The sequence below is a fragment of the Sturnira hondurensis genome, unplaced genomic scaffold, assembly GCF_014824575.4.
Source record: "Sturnira hondurensis isolate 20B ecotype Veracruz unplaced genomic scaffold, ASM1482457v3 Scaffold0009178, whole genome shotgun sequence".
NCBI lineage: Eukaryota > Metazoa > Chordata > Mammalia > Chiroptera > Phyllostomidae > Sturnira > Sturnira hondurensis.
In genome coordinates, this window is record NW_028081809.1 from 3,455,348 (window position 1) to 3,471,759 (window position 16,412).

Sequence of the window (16,412 nt, forward strand, 5' to 3'; positions counted from 1 at the left end):
GAAATAAAGAAAAAAAGAGAGACACATGCAATGGATTTTATCAAAATCATGGGAAAAAAGAGGAGAACCAAAAGATAAAGTTAAAAAAAAAGGAATGAAGCCACAACAGAAAGAAAAGATGAGGAAAAGGGTGTGAAAGGAACACCAGAACAAAACCAGCACAGTTACAAGAAAAAAGAAGAGAAAGAGAAGTGAAAATAAGAAAAAAATATTGTAGTCTACCAAAAACACACACACAGGCTGACAAAATGGTTGTCCATGTTCACGCTCTCAGCTGCCTGGCGCGCGTCATGCCGCCCCGCCATGCGCTCACATGCTGCGAAGACATGGATCCCAAACAGCAAGCTGAACATGAAGAACCATTGGGTGGCAGTCTGACCTTCTGACAGGTGCTTGAGCAGGGGGTGGGGCAACCGAGCTTGCCAAAGCTGCCTCTTGATGAACTGTTCAAACAAATACTATTCACCTTGTGTCAACCCAAGGCAGAGCCCTCACCAGACTTGCCTTGGCTTTCAGACTCAACAGTGGCAGGACATGAGCTACTGGTGGCTCCAGCTTTTCAAGTTTTTATCCCAGGAATGGCATCTAACCAAGCTCCACTGGGAACTTTGAGTTTTCCCTCCCTTTGGTGCTCTGGAAAAAATGTCTTGAGGTGAGATGGCAGCCGGAAACATAGGGTTCTGGAACCACATGCTCCACGCATGGTCATCAAGGTGGCAATAGTGACACAGAGGCACCAGGACCCACTGGGAGAGGGACAGGCCAGAGGTCCTCCCAGGGTTTCCCAGAGGAAGCTGGAAGCCTTGGACTTGCCCTGCTAGGGGTGCTACTCTGAGGGGGACACTCCCTGTGCTGCGTGTGCTGGCTGACTGCCATGTTCCCGAGCAGTCCCTAGGTAGGCCCACTCTGTGGTGTTTCAGCCACTGGGCTGAAGAGGGGCTACCAGTGGTGAACTGGAATCGGCTCAGGTAGCTCGGAAGAGCCATGTGTACACATCTCCTCCCAACTCCGTGTCCCACAGTGTCCTACTGGTAGCTCTAAGGAGGCCCCAGTGGGAGTATTTATGCCACAGATATTGTCAAACGCTACCAATCAGGGGGTTAGGGTATTTTTTTCTTGGCGAGAGAGCTGCTTGTTCAACATTTGCTAGCACTGCCACTGCACTGCCACTGCTCACCCTGGGCCTCCAGGAGAAAACCGACCTGGGCATCAGTGTTGGCCCTAACACCCACTCCTCCCAGCCTGGCACCCTGGCCTGCATGCTGTACCCTCCTTGGGTCAGATACAAGTGAGAAAGCCAGAGAACCAAAATGCACTCCTTCACTTGAGGGCACAACCACTATCTACAGCTGCCTCCTTAAGGCTCGTGACCCTACCCCTCGGGCTTGTAGATGATGAGCAAACCTGTCTTCCCCACACAGGATAATCCAGAAAACACAGAAGTCAGGCATGACAATGTCACCTTAAAGCAAATGCATGTGGCTGGAGCCTGTAGAGGCTGCAAGGTCGGGGGACAAGGTAGCAATCGGGACAGCACCCTGGGCTGGTGCTGTGAGGATTCTGGGGGCAGGCAGAGGTGAAATGGGATCAAGCCTTGTTTTTAATAACTCCTTAGACACCTATCAAGTCGTTATTGTAATATATGTTCACTATAGAGATCTAGAAAATTCAGAAAAACATAAATATTGAAACCTTAAAAAGACAAAATCATTGGAGGTGAGTGGGTGGAGATTTCAGAGAGGGAACAGAGACCTAGGGAAGGGTGCCAATTCCCATGGGAGGAGGGCCCTGCCCGCTCAGCACGCCGGTCCTCCAGGGGGTAAGGACACATCGCTGCTTTATGAGTCGGGAGTGCTCAGAACAGTGACAGGAATGTAACACCCAGATGGCAGATGAGCAGACAGTCGCTGGGACACAGGGAGGGCATGTGACTGGGATGGCAACAGCCTGTGGATCTCATTTAAAAACCTCACAAAGATATACACTCTTTAACCTAAGAACTCAGTGGGGAAAGTGTGGCCAGGAGAACACATAAAGATACTCACTGTGCCACTTAAAGTGCCCAAACCCATAACAGCTTAAACACTCAATGACCAACTGGATACATTATGCTGTGCTAAAAATGATAAGGTCTATGTTTATTAACCTGAAAAATGCTCACGAGACAGTTAAATAAAAAAGCAGCCTAAAACCAGTGGGCAGAACCACACATGTGTCTGTGCTTGTGTGTTTGCTTCTGTTTCATTTGGGGACTGGGTACGCAATGTGTGCGCCTGTGCGTGTGTGTCTGTGAGAGAGCACCTATCAAGTGTTAGCACTGTTACCTGTTAACAGAAATATGGGGAACTTTTTTGTGGTGTGCATTTGTGAGAACAACCTGCATTTTCTAATTTTTCTATAAGGAGTATCAATTAATTCTGTAATAAAAAGTAAAAAGTGCTTTGTATGTGTAAACTGTAATGCCAATCTGTGTGCGTGTGGGCATGGCCCAATTGCCCCAGGAAGCTACTGGCAGCTGGTGGGGCGGCCACATTGCTGAGGAGCCACTTCCTCCCAGGTGTCCTGAGCCCTTTGTGCTCAGATGCCGTCAGGACCAACTCTTGTTGTCGCTGAATTTGTTCCAGACGCCAAGACTGGACAGAGGTCTACATATCAGCTGTCTGTATACCTGGCTCAGGGCCTGCTCTCCTGAATGGTGTGTGTCACGTGCCACTGAGTCAGCCCCAGCTCCTGGCGACCCCGTGACTGACTGATGTCCACAGTGTCCCATCCTCATCAGCCCTGCTCAGCCCCTGTAAACTCAAGCCTATGGCTTTTTTAGGGAGTCAGTCCCTCCCATACTGGGTTTCATCTTTTCCTGCTGCCTTCTCTTTCCCCAGCATTACTGTTTTTCCCAAAGAACCCTGTGTTCTCCTGTGTCTGAAGTAGGAAAACTGTGGCTTTGTCATTTTTGCCTCCAGCAATGTTTTAGGCTTCCTGTGCCCTCCGGAGTGGACCTGGTCCTAGTGTTTGCTCTGACAACCAGAGATGTCCCCCCTCCAGGTCCCTTGTTTCTTTGCTGGCTGAGGTCTGCATGTCACCGGAGCAGTGCCTCCCACCCCCTCTCAGGTGACAACAGCACACAGATGCAGCTGAAAGCCCGTCCCTGCCACTCGAACAGCACTAGGGACACTGAGCCCAAAGGGCATGAACTCCATGGGGACAGGCCCTCGGTCAAGGGCACTCCAGGCAGGAGTCTCTAAGCCTCCACTGCTTTCCAGAGGCTAAGGCAGGGAGAGTGGTGAGCTTTCTGAAAGTGTGTTCTCAGAAAACGAAGAGGTTTAGATGAACTTGGAAGGGCAAAACAGAAACAGAACAAGTTTAGTTTTACAAAATGCTATGTTACCAAGAGGCAAGAGCTTAGGCCTGGCATTTGTGCATCACTGTGAGAAGGTCAAACAGCAGAAACATACAGAAAGGATAAGAGAGTTGAACACTTTAAAGAATCCGGTGAGAGGACAAATGACAGAACATTCAGTAGGAGTGACTTGCAAATGAGACTGTGACAGCATTGGTGACTACAGTGAAGGAGACAGGAAAACCAGGTTTCTTATCCTTTCTTTTGGTATGTGCGGTAGGGTGCTCCCCGGCAGTGCTTGAAACAAGGCATCAGTCAACAGGAGGCACTTTTGAGTCCTGGGATTCATTCTGCAAACACGCCTGCTGTCTCGGAATCAGAATATTGTTAGGGTGATGTCGCCACAGCCGACAGACAGGCGGGCGGGTGGCTGCCATTGCCACAGAACACTCATCTGACACTTTGCTCATAAAAGCAAATTGTGTTGACTGCTAGGGAAGAAGCAGAGCAGACCAGTGCAACCTGCAGACACGCTTTTGTCACTCAGAGACATACAAATAATGTAAATAGCAGACGCATGCTGAGACAGCTCTGGCCGTAAGTCACACCCACAGCAAGGCTGGTGGCTGGGGGAATGCCATGTGACACAAGGTTTTCATGAGGTGCTCCCTGTATCGCTCCTGACACCTGAGCTGGGCCCTGTCTACCTGCTTCCCTGCAGTTCTGATGCAGAGACTGCTAGCTCTTTATCTCCCCCTTGACTTAAAAGAACACTGTCTCAATTCCATAGTGCCAGTAGTTTGACTTTGTAGACACTAGCGAAATTTCCAAAGTCAAACCATTGCATGACACTGGAGTCAAGGGGCCTTGTGCCGGGGAGCCCGGGGAGGCGGCAGCAGGGGGCAGAGGGGCGGGCACGGACTCACCTGCGCATGCACTCCAGAGCCTGGGTGAAGACCTGCGGGGCCATGCCGTGCTCGTGCTGCAGGATCAGGCACTGTTCCAGTGTCACCGACATGGCCGTGCGGTCCTTGGCACTCTTGCAGCTGGTGAACCGGACCCCATTAAGGCGGCGGCAGACCTGCCAACAGGAAAACAGGCTGTGCTTAGAAGGTGACTGCAGAATGGAGACGTGCTCCACATGAGACACAGGCTCCAGAGGGCCCAGCAGGGCATAAGGCAACAGCTCAGTCCCAGGCTCAGCCATTCCCTCTGCACTGGCTCCCCAGCTTCACATCCCGCTAGAGGTGGAGATGGTCAGTGGTCACTGCCCTGGGGCTGCCCCGCCCTGCCACACGGGCAGTGTGTGCCTGTCCCCACAGGGTACTCATTCACAGTTCAGGGCCCTTCCGTTTCAGAGAGTTGCCTTCTTCTAAACTATGACAACACCATCTCATCGTATTCAGCCCTTTGCTGCTGACCACTCTGAGGACAGGTGGAGGAGCGGCAAAGGCCGACTCAAGAAAGGAAGTCAGAGCAGCTCAAAGAATGTCGAGGCCCTGGTCAGGTCCTTAGGCCTTTCTGGAAGGCACAAAACAGACTCAGTGGTCTCTCCTCTCCTGTCCCACACAGATTGGGACAATTCAGAAGGCCACCTCCTGACCACCGGGCCCCACGGGCCATTCATTTTCCACCTGCCTCAGGCCCTGGCACCAGCTAGGTGCCATGTGCCTGCCCCCCACACCTGAGGAGCTCCCTTGGTGGGCCGCCTCTGGGCTGGGAAAGGGACACCTTGGGCATCCCCTCACCCCATGGAAAGGGTGTCTGGGGTCCCTTCATCTGCATCACTGGGTACAATCCTCGGGACACAGTCTCCAAACCCCAAATGCCCTAAAACAAAAGATTTTCTGGGTAAGTGTGAGGCAGCCTCCTTTGGCAGCAAACCCAAAGCTGAGCTGGTGTAAGCCTACTTACAATTTTTATTTATCCCTTTTGTATAAATAATCATGCTTTTCAGTGAAGCAGTATTAATGAGTTTGATTCGAGAGTGTCTCCCAGAGCCTCCCGGGATGTTAAATCACATACATGTTCCATGTTACACATATGTGTACCAGCTATATATCATGTCATTTCTCAAATAAGAATACCTGTAAATTCCAAACCTTCTGGCCCCAAGGGCTTCAGACAGGGCCTGTGGACCTGCGCCAGAGACCGTGAGAACACTGATATTGAATGATCAACCATCCAGGCCAGACAATGGCAGGTTCCAGTGACCCGCTCTACTCCGGAAGAGATCAGAGACACTGCAGCACTGCCCTGCGGAGGGTACCACACCTGCTTCTCAGGCCGGCACAGCCAGAGCCGGTGGCTGCCACTGGGATGCCACCAGGTAGAGAGCACAGTGAGGTAGAGAGCACTGGCCACTGTGTCCAAGAAAAGACAAAATGGAAGAGCCCAAGCAAGTTCAGCAAAGACTACCAGGAGGACAGGCTTCTTCTGAGAACACACAAAATTTTTTTTAAGAAAGAAAAAGACCCTAAGTAGAACATAAGCTAGGTGAAGAATGAGTTCATTCAGATATGTAAAACCATAACTGACAGATCAAGGGTGGCAGCCATGGCCATGCCCACTAAACTCTACAAGCTGCAGAGTTCACGGCCCAGACACATGACATAAACTGGAACCACAACATTCACAGACAGAGCGTCCAGAGCTCACACGAGGTTCCAGGAGGAAGGCAGGGGCTGATGTGCATTGCGCCCAGGAGGGCAGGGTCTGCAGTTCCGGGCTCCGGGGGCACCAGCCAGCCAGGGGACCCTGGCTGGTCTCAGTACCCATGAAGTGAGGGACTGGACCTCACTAACGATATTCCAACTGTTCAGCCAAGGACCCCTTGCTCATGTACACACATGAAAATAAGTAAGATCCGGAAAAGGAGGCAGCTCTGGCCAGAGTGAAGATAGGTGGGCCCAAGGCCCAAGTGGCTTGACACTGGTGCCCCCACCCACTTGTCTGCTGGGGGGGATCCCAGGTGGACAATTTGAAAACTGACTTATCCAGGGTTTCTGAGACCCTTCCAACTCTGAATCTGTGCCTCTGTACCTTGGGGCCTCTGGTGGGGACAAAAGACATGGGCTGGATGGACTGCTTTTTGGCCAATCATCCCTACAAGTGATTGTTTGTTTGTTTGTTTGTTTGAATCCTCACTCAAGGATAGGTTTACTGATTTTAGAGACAGAGAAGAAGAGAAACACTAACTGGCTGCCTCCTGTACACACCCCCACTGGGGGGTCAAACCCACAACCTAGGCATGTGCCCTGGACTGGGAATCAAACCCGCAACCTTTTGGTGTATGGGAGAATGCTCCAACCAACCGAGCCACCTGACCAGGGCGGTGACAGTTTTTCTATTATGTAACAGGAGAAAAAACCAGGGCCACAGTTCCCAAACAAGGCACGCAAAAATCTTTGCATCCTGTCTGAAACACTGTGGGGGGAAAGTCCCCTCAACTGCCCCCTGGCTCTGTAACCAGGGCGGTGATCCACTTGCCAGTGGGGAGTACAGGGCCCGCTCCTTCTCCAGGAGAGAGGGGTGTCCCCATCCTTCCCCCATGCTCAGGCCAGGCAGGGAGCTGTGATGCCATCTGGGGCCACTTGTGAGGCCCAAAGGCAAACAGGTCCCGGTTCTCCGTGGAGATGAGTTAGACCCGCCCCGTGAGGGGTGAGCGAACAACTCACTACTAAACAACTCACTGCTTTGACACCAGGCTCAGAGCAGGGACCTGGAACCCCACCTATTTGGAATATTAGGTGCTCAGGTCAAAGAGGAGATCCGAGCTACCACGTATGATAAAACATTGTGTACAGGGACTGTACTGGTCACCGTGGTCTGTCACTGGACCTATTCCAAGATGCAGGAGGCAGGGAGTTTAGCTGCTATCAACTGCAGGTGTCTGAGGGTGACAACAGCCATTGCCTGGTTATTAAATGCCCCATGGGACAGATTCTGTGTCAAGCTTATCAGCATTCAGGGCGGCTGAAAGTCACAGGCAACTTTCAGTATCTGCCCGAGTTTGTGGACACGCTCAGTGTCTTTCTCTTGTGTCCACATGCACAAATTCGCCCTTTCCATTCCTGGCCCAGGTCTGGATTGTTACTGCTGTTATTATTAATATTACTAGCAGCAGGGAGAGCAGTAACGACCTTCTGCTCACAGTAACGCACACCTCAGCAGCTTGCCAGAGGATGTCCACGTTCTTGCTCTTCCTGGCCTGGACGTTCTGGCCCAGGAACCGCAGCAGCTCCGGCAGGCATGTCTGGCTCCGAGACCGCGGTAAGCCTGGAAGAGAAGAGGAGCTGGGAGCGGCTGCCATACCCAGGAACGCAGCCCTGTGAGTCATCCAGGCTCAGAAATGGCAAAATGAAGAGTTTCGGGCTGAAGCTGGAAGTTTAGTGTGATTTAAACAAGAAAGCAGGGGTGTGTTTAGGCCCTAGACCTGGCTGCCAGTGTGGTGGGCACCTAATTACTCCCACTGCCATTTCGGTTCCACCTGCAAAGGGCACTTGCTTTATCCTCTTTCAGCTCTTCCAAGAAGCTGGAAGGTGAACACTGAACTGCCGAGGGCAGGAGGGAGGGAGGAAGGAGTGAGGAGGACTCATCGGGTGTTTACAACCTTCCCCAGGGATGGAGGATGCTTCGGGCAGTGGTGTCAACCACTAGGTAGGCTCTGCCATCACTGAGGGATGTGGAAGGGCAGCCTCCTGCAGGTGGCCTTGGAGTGGTCCAGGCAGGTGTCTTCCCACCCTCTCCAACAGCTCCCTCTGCCATGACATCTCCAAGCCCTTCCGGGACCCCTCGAACCAAAGATCAGTCACATGGCCATCTCACTTAATAAACCTGGGATGTTCAGACACCGAGATCATCACAGGAAAAGAGGAGTCTCAAGGTCAGGGCTAAGGATAACAGCCATGGTGCCTAAGTCTCCAGATCAAAGCCAAATACATGGAATTCTGGGATCTAGATACACGTGTAGCATCCACTGTAAAACCTCACCCTGGTGAACACAGGATTCTACCCTAATTATTTCACACTCTCAGTGCCATGCTAGTCAGAGGACAAGGCAGAAACACAGAAACACAAACAGGCTTGGTCTGTGGGGAAAGCTGTGAGTGCCCAGAAGAGGCAAGTTATCAGAATTCAGTGTCCTGGAGGACACCATCTTACTTCCCAGATGAACTGTAGTTTACTCCTGGCTCCCCACCCAGTGAACACCTGCCCACTGATGAGCAGAGCAGCCAGAGGGGTACTCACCGGATGGGTTCCACCTGCTCAGCCTCACACACCAGCAGTTCCACGAGGGCTGAAGGCTACATGGCTGCCACTCCCCCAGCCTCCTGGGTCACACAGTCTGGAGCTGCTGGCTCTGCCCCGGAGAGGCTCCTGTAGCTGCGCCCTTCCTTGGCTTCATCACCAGGCCATGTTAACATCTCCTGGGGCCTTTCGTCACTGCAAACTGTCCACCCCCCAAAATGCTAAGCACAGAACTCCCCCTTCCTGACCACAGTGCCTGCCAGTGACTAAGAGTGTGAGAGAGGCCTGTGTGATGTAGGAGGACCGGCCAGAAAGGAGACCCCTTGGACTGCAGCCTGAGGACAGTTCTCTGGGTGGGGTCTCGACTGGGCAGAGTCTGAGCAGGTAAAAGGGCTGCCATGGGGGACAGAGCGCAAGGAAGGAGGCAGCACCTGGAAGTCCGGGAAGCATCGAGAGTGGCCGGAAGCACGCAAACTCCCGAAGTGACATAAGATAATGGGTTGGATCTACCATAAATAAAGAAACACTTACAATCCTCAGGCAAAACTTCCTTAAACTGCTCAAAGTAGGAATTTAATCGCACCAAACTCTCCACGTTGATAACTTCTTGTAAAGATGTATCGCCAAACCTTTGGAGGTCACAAGAGACATTGTTAGTTGGTTAATATCACTTCCTTCTAGTACGACCATAATGCATCAAAGATTTTCTCAAACATTTACTGTACATATCAAATTCTGAGCCACTTTCCTCCTCTAAGCATAAGGCTGTCACCACTGTGCTGGTGACAAGTTCAAACCCATTTTATTAGTGGGAACCATGCACAAAGGGTTATAGGTATGCCTAAGAGGTTAGAAGAATTCAGTCCATACCAGCCCCCTGCACAGCACATCAGAGCACAGCACAGAAACCCTGACAGCACATGCCTGGGAGTCCCGTGGCCTCCCACCCTGGAGTTACTTAGGAGAGGGGACAGCAGCGGGAGGAAGGCTGGCTGGGGAGTGAGGACACTGTCCTGTATGTGGTCTGAAGCACTGCCTGCTGAATGACCACAGCCGCAGCTGTTCCTCCTGGACGTGTGGAGACTCCAGCTCCTCTCACCACGCAGGTTCACCCTGCCCATCTCATAGGCAGTCAAGTCGTGTGAGGCATAAGGGAGAGGCAGAGGAGAGCCAGCACCAGGAAGGTACAAAGAAGTCACTAAAACATGCAGACTCCGAACTGGCCTCAAAGCTGGTGCACAGTCTAGCTCTACCCCTCCCTGCTGTGTAATCTCCCTATACAGCAGCCTCTTCACGCCCCATGGCCTTGCTCAGAGGGGAAAACTCCTTCCTGTGCATCTACCACAGCCTGTCCACCTGAGGACCACGCGGCTTTTCCTCTAGGTACCTGCTGCCTTGGGGATCGCCCTGGGGCGTGGCAGCTGAGCTTGTTCATGAGTTTTGGAGTGAGTGTCCCAGGAGCAAAGCAAAAGCCCTGCACTCACCCCACCGTCGCATCCTCCTGCACCTGCCACCCCCACTCACTGCGATGGAACACTGCCTCAGCCCTTCCCAAAACTGCTCTCCAGAGTCATCAGGAATGGCAGCTGCATTCGCAGCAGATGCAGTTCTCCTCCCTGGGACAAGCTCCATGCCCGGCCCTGACATGCCCACTCTCCCTGAAGTGGGCTCCTCCATCTGCCCAGAGCATGAGCTCCTGGCTCCTGAGCCCAGTGCCCCCAACTCCCATGGCCAATCTAGAAATCTGGCTGTCATTCTCCTCACTGTCTCTCTCTCTCTCTCTCCCACACCTGCCCAACTGAAGACCTAGCCTTCAATTTCACTGCTGAAATCACTTGCCATCCATATGGCCCGTCTGCCTCTGGATGGACTCTTTCCAACAACCTCCTCAGCACACTGTGCCCTGACATCATTCAGGACACAGCCAGCAAGCAATCTACTAAACCTGACCATGTCCTGCCCTTCTAACAGCTCTCCCATATCTCCCACCACATTTGCTAAGTGGGGTGACCCTATACCTAGGGGTCAAGCCCAGCAGGAATCCTGGAAATCAAACGTCCTTAACAGAAAGGGATCTTTCTATTTTAAAGCACACACAGCACATGAATATAATGCGAAATCAGAAAGATTTTCATGTGCTAAAGGTCACTGCAGGTTACACACACCCAACCCCCTCCTCCTCTGCAACACATTCGGTACATGTGCACACACACACTTGCACAAATGACTCCTCCCTGCTGCCTAGCAGGTGATCCTGGAGGGAGTTCACAAAGCATAAGTCTTTAGGATGAAGACGTGACTCTCAACCCTGTCCATAGGGCTAACCTTGCTACTGCCCATCCTGCTGGGGAGGGCCTCTGGCTCTCAGGCAGTCTGTCCCTGCCTGTCTTTGCCCAGGGTTCTTGGGCTGGGATGCCAGATACCTCCTTTATCTCATCCGACCAATTCCTACTTACTCTTCAAATCCCACTTCAGCAATCACCCTCTACAGGAACGCCCTCTCAGACCTTGTTAGGGCCCCTACTCCCTGCATTATTGTCATCCTTGCATCCACATCTCTCTCCTGCCAGCCCAAGTCTCTTGAGGACACGGGCCATGTCTGGTTCATCGTGTGTCCCCTCCACCAAAGACAGGGTTGGGTATACGGCTGCACTTGAAGACTGTTGGCCAAGGAAGGGATGACAAAACCCACCCATCACTCAGGGCCTGAAGAGGGATAAGTACACTTTCTACACCATCTCGTTGCCCATCCCAGCTACTCCGGTCCTCGCGGTGGCCGAGCACACACCTCTCAGCCAGTGTCTGCTGCTCATTGATGCCCACATTGAAGAGAACGGGCTGCACCCGGAGCAGCATGCCGCTCTGGATCTCCCGAGGCAGGGCATCAAACAGGGGGCCCGGCAGAGGGATCCGCACATTAAACCCGTCCCTAAGAAACAGGAGAGAGGATGGGGAGGGGTTAGGCTTGTGATGAGGTGGTGGGAGAGGAGGCCTGTAAGAAGAGGAAAACCAGCTATCCTTAACATGGAGTGTGGGCTGGCCATCTGGCTCAGTGATTTCCAAACGGCTGGGTATGACCTTTAAAGGGAAAAACAAATGTAGAGGGTTGTGATCAGCACTTTTGACTGAATGAAACAATGAAACAAAAATGAATAGTGCGTGGCAGCAACTTCTAGTCAAGATGTCAGTGAGGTAAATGCGGTACTCACCTCCTCCCCCAACCACATCTTTACAACTAAACTACAGAACAACCATTATTTAAAACCACCTGAAGTCTGGCTGAATGGAAGTCATACAACTAGGGAATTAAAGAAGAAGCCACTATAAGACTAGTAGTGCTCCCGGTAGACAGCCTGTCTGGACCAATGAGGAGGCTCTGGACTGCAGCAGCGCTGGGAGCAGGCTGAGGGTAGGGAACAGGAGGGGCTGCCAAAGGGACAGAGCTAGCTAAGCCATGGGAATGGGACCTGGAAGCCACTTGTGCATCAAGCCATACCCCTTAGGGACAGAAGTCAGAGGTTTGAGCACTGAGGGCACGCAGCTGGTCAAAGAATACCTATACGAACNAACAACCATTATTTAAAACCACCTGGAGTCTGGCTGAATGGAAGTCATACAACTAGGGAATTAAAGAAGCCACTATAAGACTAGTAGTGCTCCCAGTAGACAGCCTGTCTGGACCAATGAGGAGGCTCTGGACTGCAGCAGCACTGGGAGCAGGCTGAGGGTAGGGAACAGGAGGGGCTGCCAAAGGGACAGAGCTAGCTAAGCCATGGGAATGGGACCTGGAAGCCACTTGTGCATCAAGCCATACCCCTTAGGGACAGAAGTCAGAGGTTTGAGCACTGAGGGCACGCAGCTGGTCAAAGAATACCTATACGAACGGCCAGTGTAATAGCGAGGACATTGAGTTTCTCAGAGCGGTGCATGCAGTGCCCGGTTGCACTTCCATGAGGCATAATGCTGCATTGCCCAATTAACTGAGTGCAAGCCTTGTGAACACTCCGCCCCTGGGGCAGACATCCCACCCCTTCCACTGAGGTTGCCCTTGGTGCTACATGAGAGGCTGTGTGGGGTTTCCAGGGATCCTTTGCTTAGGCCTACAGTTCAGTGCTGTCAGTGGGCTCTGAGTGAGGGCAACTCGCGGCCTGTGGGGACTAGGGCGTGGGGGGTATGGAGTTGATGGGTCAGGTAAATCTCCCCATCAGCCAAGATGGCGGCAGGGGGAGGTTCCTGCACTGAGCATGTGCAAGGCTAACAAGATAATTGGATAGAGGAAAAAGACCTTCCCCCACTCCCAGTACCAGATTGGAGGTGCAACTGGGGGAACGTAGAAGTCAAAATGGCAGCGGGGGCAGTGCTGGACCACAGAGGCCTGTCAGTCTAGCCTGGGGAAGAAGAGACTGCTTGGGAGGTGAACCCACCCAAAGGTTGTGAAAGCTCCTGGTCCATCCCACACTCAAACTAACATAGTCCCAGAGGGAGAGAAAACTTGCTCCCTTTTCTCTGGCTTCCTGGCTGGTGATCTGCACTCGGACAGCAGGCTCACCTATTCTCTCCATGGGCCATGTGGCCTTAGCAGCCATGGGACCCGTGGCTTTCATGAGAAAGCCTCTCTCTTGATCTCTTGCCCACCTGGTGACACATTGGCTACTGCGTTCACACGACTTTGTGACCACGGCAGCCACATGGCCCATGGCCACAAAGGTTCCACACACAGCTTCTAGTGGGGAGCCTGAAATGGACTGTAGCTGGGAAAAAGCTAAGCTACCTAGATGACCACTTAGCAGTCACCTGTGGAATCCAAAGGATAGTACTTTAAGACGAAGCAGGAACTCTGGACACTGGCTTTCGTCTTGGTTTTGCAGAGGAGATGAGCTTTGAGACACAAGTTCGCCATTCTCCCAGATGACGCAGCACCTGAATAAAACCTCTTTTGTCTTACCTCAGCATCTGCCTCACAAGTTTGGCTTCTGTGGCAACAGGCAGACAAATCCCACAGGGTTTTTTGTTTGGTAACAGTGTGAGGGGCAGAAACACATAACAAGCTAGTTCCACACCATGTGTGCAGAGTAAAAATTATGAGGGATTATCTTGGCTGTGGTGGTCCCTCCTAAGGATAAGAGGTCCTAGCCCCAACCAGGCCACACAGCCCAGGATTCCAGTGCCAGGAAGAGAAGGAGCCATAACTTCTGGCTGAAAAACCTAGTGGAGATTGAGGCTGAGGAAGACGAAGGGCAGCTGGAGCCCTAGAAGTTCTTCTTAAAGAGCCCCCACATGGACTTACTCAACTCACTCCCTCTGAGCACCAGCACTGGGGCAGCAGCTTGAAAGGCACCAGAGACATATAGGGAGGAATTAAATTGTCTGCCATCAAGGCAACAGCTGGGCAGCAGCTTTCTCCCACACAGAACTGTTGGCAGAGACCAGTATTTCCTTTCTAAGCCCTTCTCCCAAAGAGCAGCCAGGCAGATGCCATATCTGAGACTCCATCAACCTGGCTCACACTGTTAACCCTACCCTGGTGATTCTCTGAGGTCCTGCCTCACCCAACTTTCAGGCCCACCCAAGCTATTTCCAGTGGCTTATCCATACCAATGGCTTGTCTTGGCCCATGCTTCAGATTTTCCTAAAATGTCTCAAACGAGCAGCATCTGGCCTCAGCATGCCCCATACCTCTCACCAAGTGGTCCCAGGCCTGGCACCAGCAGCAGCCAGCCTTGGTTCACAGTTTGTCCTTGCCTGGGCACCTCAAAACCCATCACATATAGCAGCTATCTGCATATTGCTTTGAAGCTCATGTTGGTTGGCCCTGGGAAGAACACAGGAAGCAGTTGACCTTGGCCTGCATCTCCCATCCGCATCAAAGTACCACCATCCAACCATCTCCACAAGCGGTACATTCAAGGGGAGGACTCAGCAGGCACCAGGGCCCCAGTGAAATAAGTTCTGCTCTGTGGAGTGGGCCCTCTGCATAACTGATCCTCCATGGTGGTCAGAGGGCAGTAGTCAGTGGTCACAGTCAGTCATTGCTGATGATCGGTCTGGAGGTAAATCCCTCCCATTGACACGCCAACAGTAATCAAGACTCAGCTACAAGAGGAGGGTGTATGCAGCCCGCATGGTGGGTACACCTCAAGTGCCCAGCTTGGGTGATCAGGTAGGCTGTGCCACTGCACCCTACAACATGCCTACTACATTAGGCCACTCTACCAAGCCTGGAAGACATAGAAGCTCTACTTAATACATAGAAACAAACACAGAGAGGCTGCTAAAATGAGGAGAAAAAAAATGTCCCAAAGGAAAGAACAGAACAAAACTCCAGAAAAAGAACTAAACAAAATGGAGACAAGCAATCTACTAGATGCAGAATTCAAAACACTGGTTATAAGGATGCTCATGGACTTAGTGAGGATCTTAACAGCCAAAAAAAGGACGAGTCAGAAATGAAGGATACACTAACCGAAATGAAGACTATATCACAGGGAATCAACAGTAGAGTAGATGAAGCTGAGAACAAATTGGCAATTTGGAATATATGAAGTAAAAACACAAGGGAGCTCCCATAAGACTATCAGCTGATTTCTGAACAGAAACTTTGCAGACTGGAGAGACTGGCAAGAAATATTCAAAGTGGTAAAAGGCAAGGACCTATAACCAACCCAACAGAACTGTCACTTAGAATGGAAGAACAGATAAAGGGCTTCTCAGACAAGAAAAAGTTAAAGGAATTTACCACCACCAAACTAATATTGTATGAAATGTTAAGGCATCTTCTTTAAGAAGAAGAAAAAAAGATTAAAAAATATGAATAAAATGACAATTAGTACGTATCTATCAATGACTGAATCTAGAGAAACAAAATAAACAAGCTGAGCAGAATCAGGCTCAGGGACAGAAAGAACACTCTGACGGCAGCCAGATGGGAGAGGGGTGGGGGGATGGGTGGAAAAGGTGAAGGAATTAAAAGAAGCACAATTTGGTAGTGAGAGAAGAATCTTGGGGCTGTAAAGTAGAGCATAGGGAACAGCCAATAATAGTCTAATAACTATGTATGGTGTCAGATAGATGCAAGATTTATCAGGATGATCACTTACATATTGTCTAATCGCTGTGGTGTATACCTGAAACTATATAATAATGTATGTCAACTGTAATTAAAAAATTAAAAAATAAATTTAATAAAAAGAGTGCACAGCAGGTACTAAACATAAATTAAGACATTGCTAGTTCTGGGAATTTAACAAAACACTTCTACCGATTTCCTGTGATGACGGGCAGCATGTCAGTTGAAGTATTGGAAGTGGCTTGAGTGACTTTGAAGGTCACATTCCTCAAGTCCATAATTCCAAGGCTCATGTCCTCCAGCATGGCCAGTTCCTCACCTGGATGCAAAAGAGGGAAGGGGGGCTGTTAGATGGAGGGGACCTGCCACTCTCTTCATGGACTCAGCCTGGTCATAGGGTGAGGCACAAATGAAAGGTGGCACAATCAGGTGTGGCTGTGAGGAGCGGTGGGGAGAGCGTGGGCCGGGGCCTTTCTAAGCCTCCTCACTGGGCAACTCACTCCTCTCTGAGTAAATGCTGCTATGAACCCCACAGTCACGTTAAAAATGCAGCTGGTAGAAACACAGCCCATACTGCCCAGCCCCTTCCTGAGGAAGGACAGTGTGGGGAGGGAGACAGACAGGTGTGCAGCCTCAGAGGCTGAGAGCAGAGCTGGCTCTTCAGAACTGGACAAAGACAGCATTGTGGCCAGATCCTTTCACTGCACACAACCTGCTATTTACTAGATGCCTTATAATCCTAAAAATTAACAAATACTT

General features: G+C 51.2%; 1 protein-coding gene across 18 annotated transcripts in view; it reads right to left on the bottom strand.

Annotated features, from left to right (window-relative positions):
- The window catches only part of INPP4A (inositol polyphosphate-4-phosphatase type I A), a 126,687-nt gene that overhangs the window by 6,906 nt on the left and 103,369 nt on the right, over window positions 1–16,412 (bottom strand). For 17 of the 18 annotated variants that reach the window (XM_037056818.1, XM_037056827.1, XM_037056826.1 and 14 more), the window contains 5 exons: window positions 15,846–15,972; window positions 11,376–11,516; window positions 9,119–9,216; window positions 7,503–7,615; window positions 4,264–4,418 (listed from right to left, as the gene is read on the bottom strand). In XM_037056818.1, the coding sequence (XP_036912713.1) occupies window positions 4,264–4,418; window positions 7,503–7,615; window positions 9,119–9,216; window positions 11,376–11,516; window positions 15,846–15,972 (634 nt within the window). Of the gene's footprint in view, window positions 1–80; window positions 3,703–4,263; window positions 4,419–7,502; window positions 7,616–9,118; window positions 9,217–11,375; window positions 11,517–15,845; window positions 15,973–16,412 lie in introns of those variants that run through there. The other variant, XM_037056815.1, reaches the window with a different exon arrangement.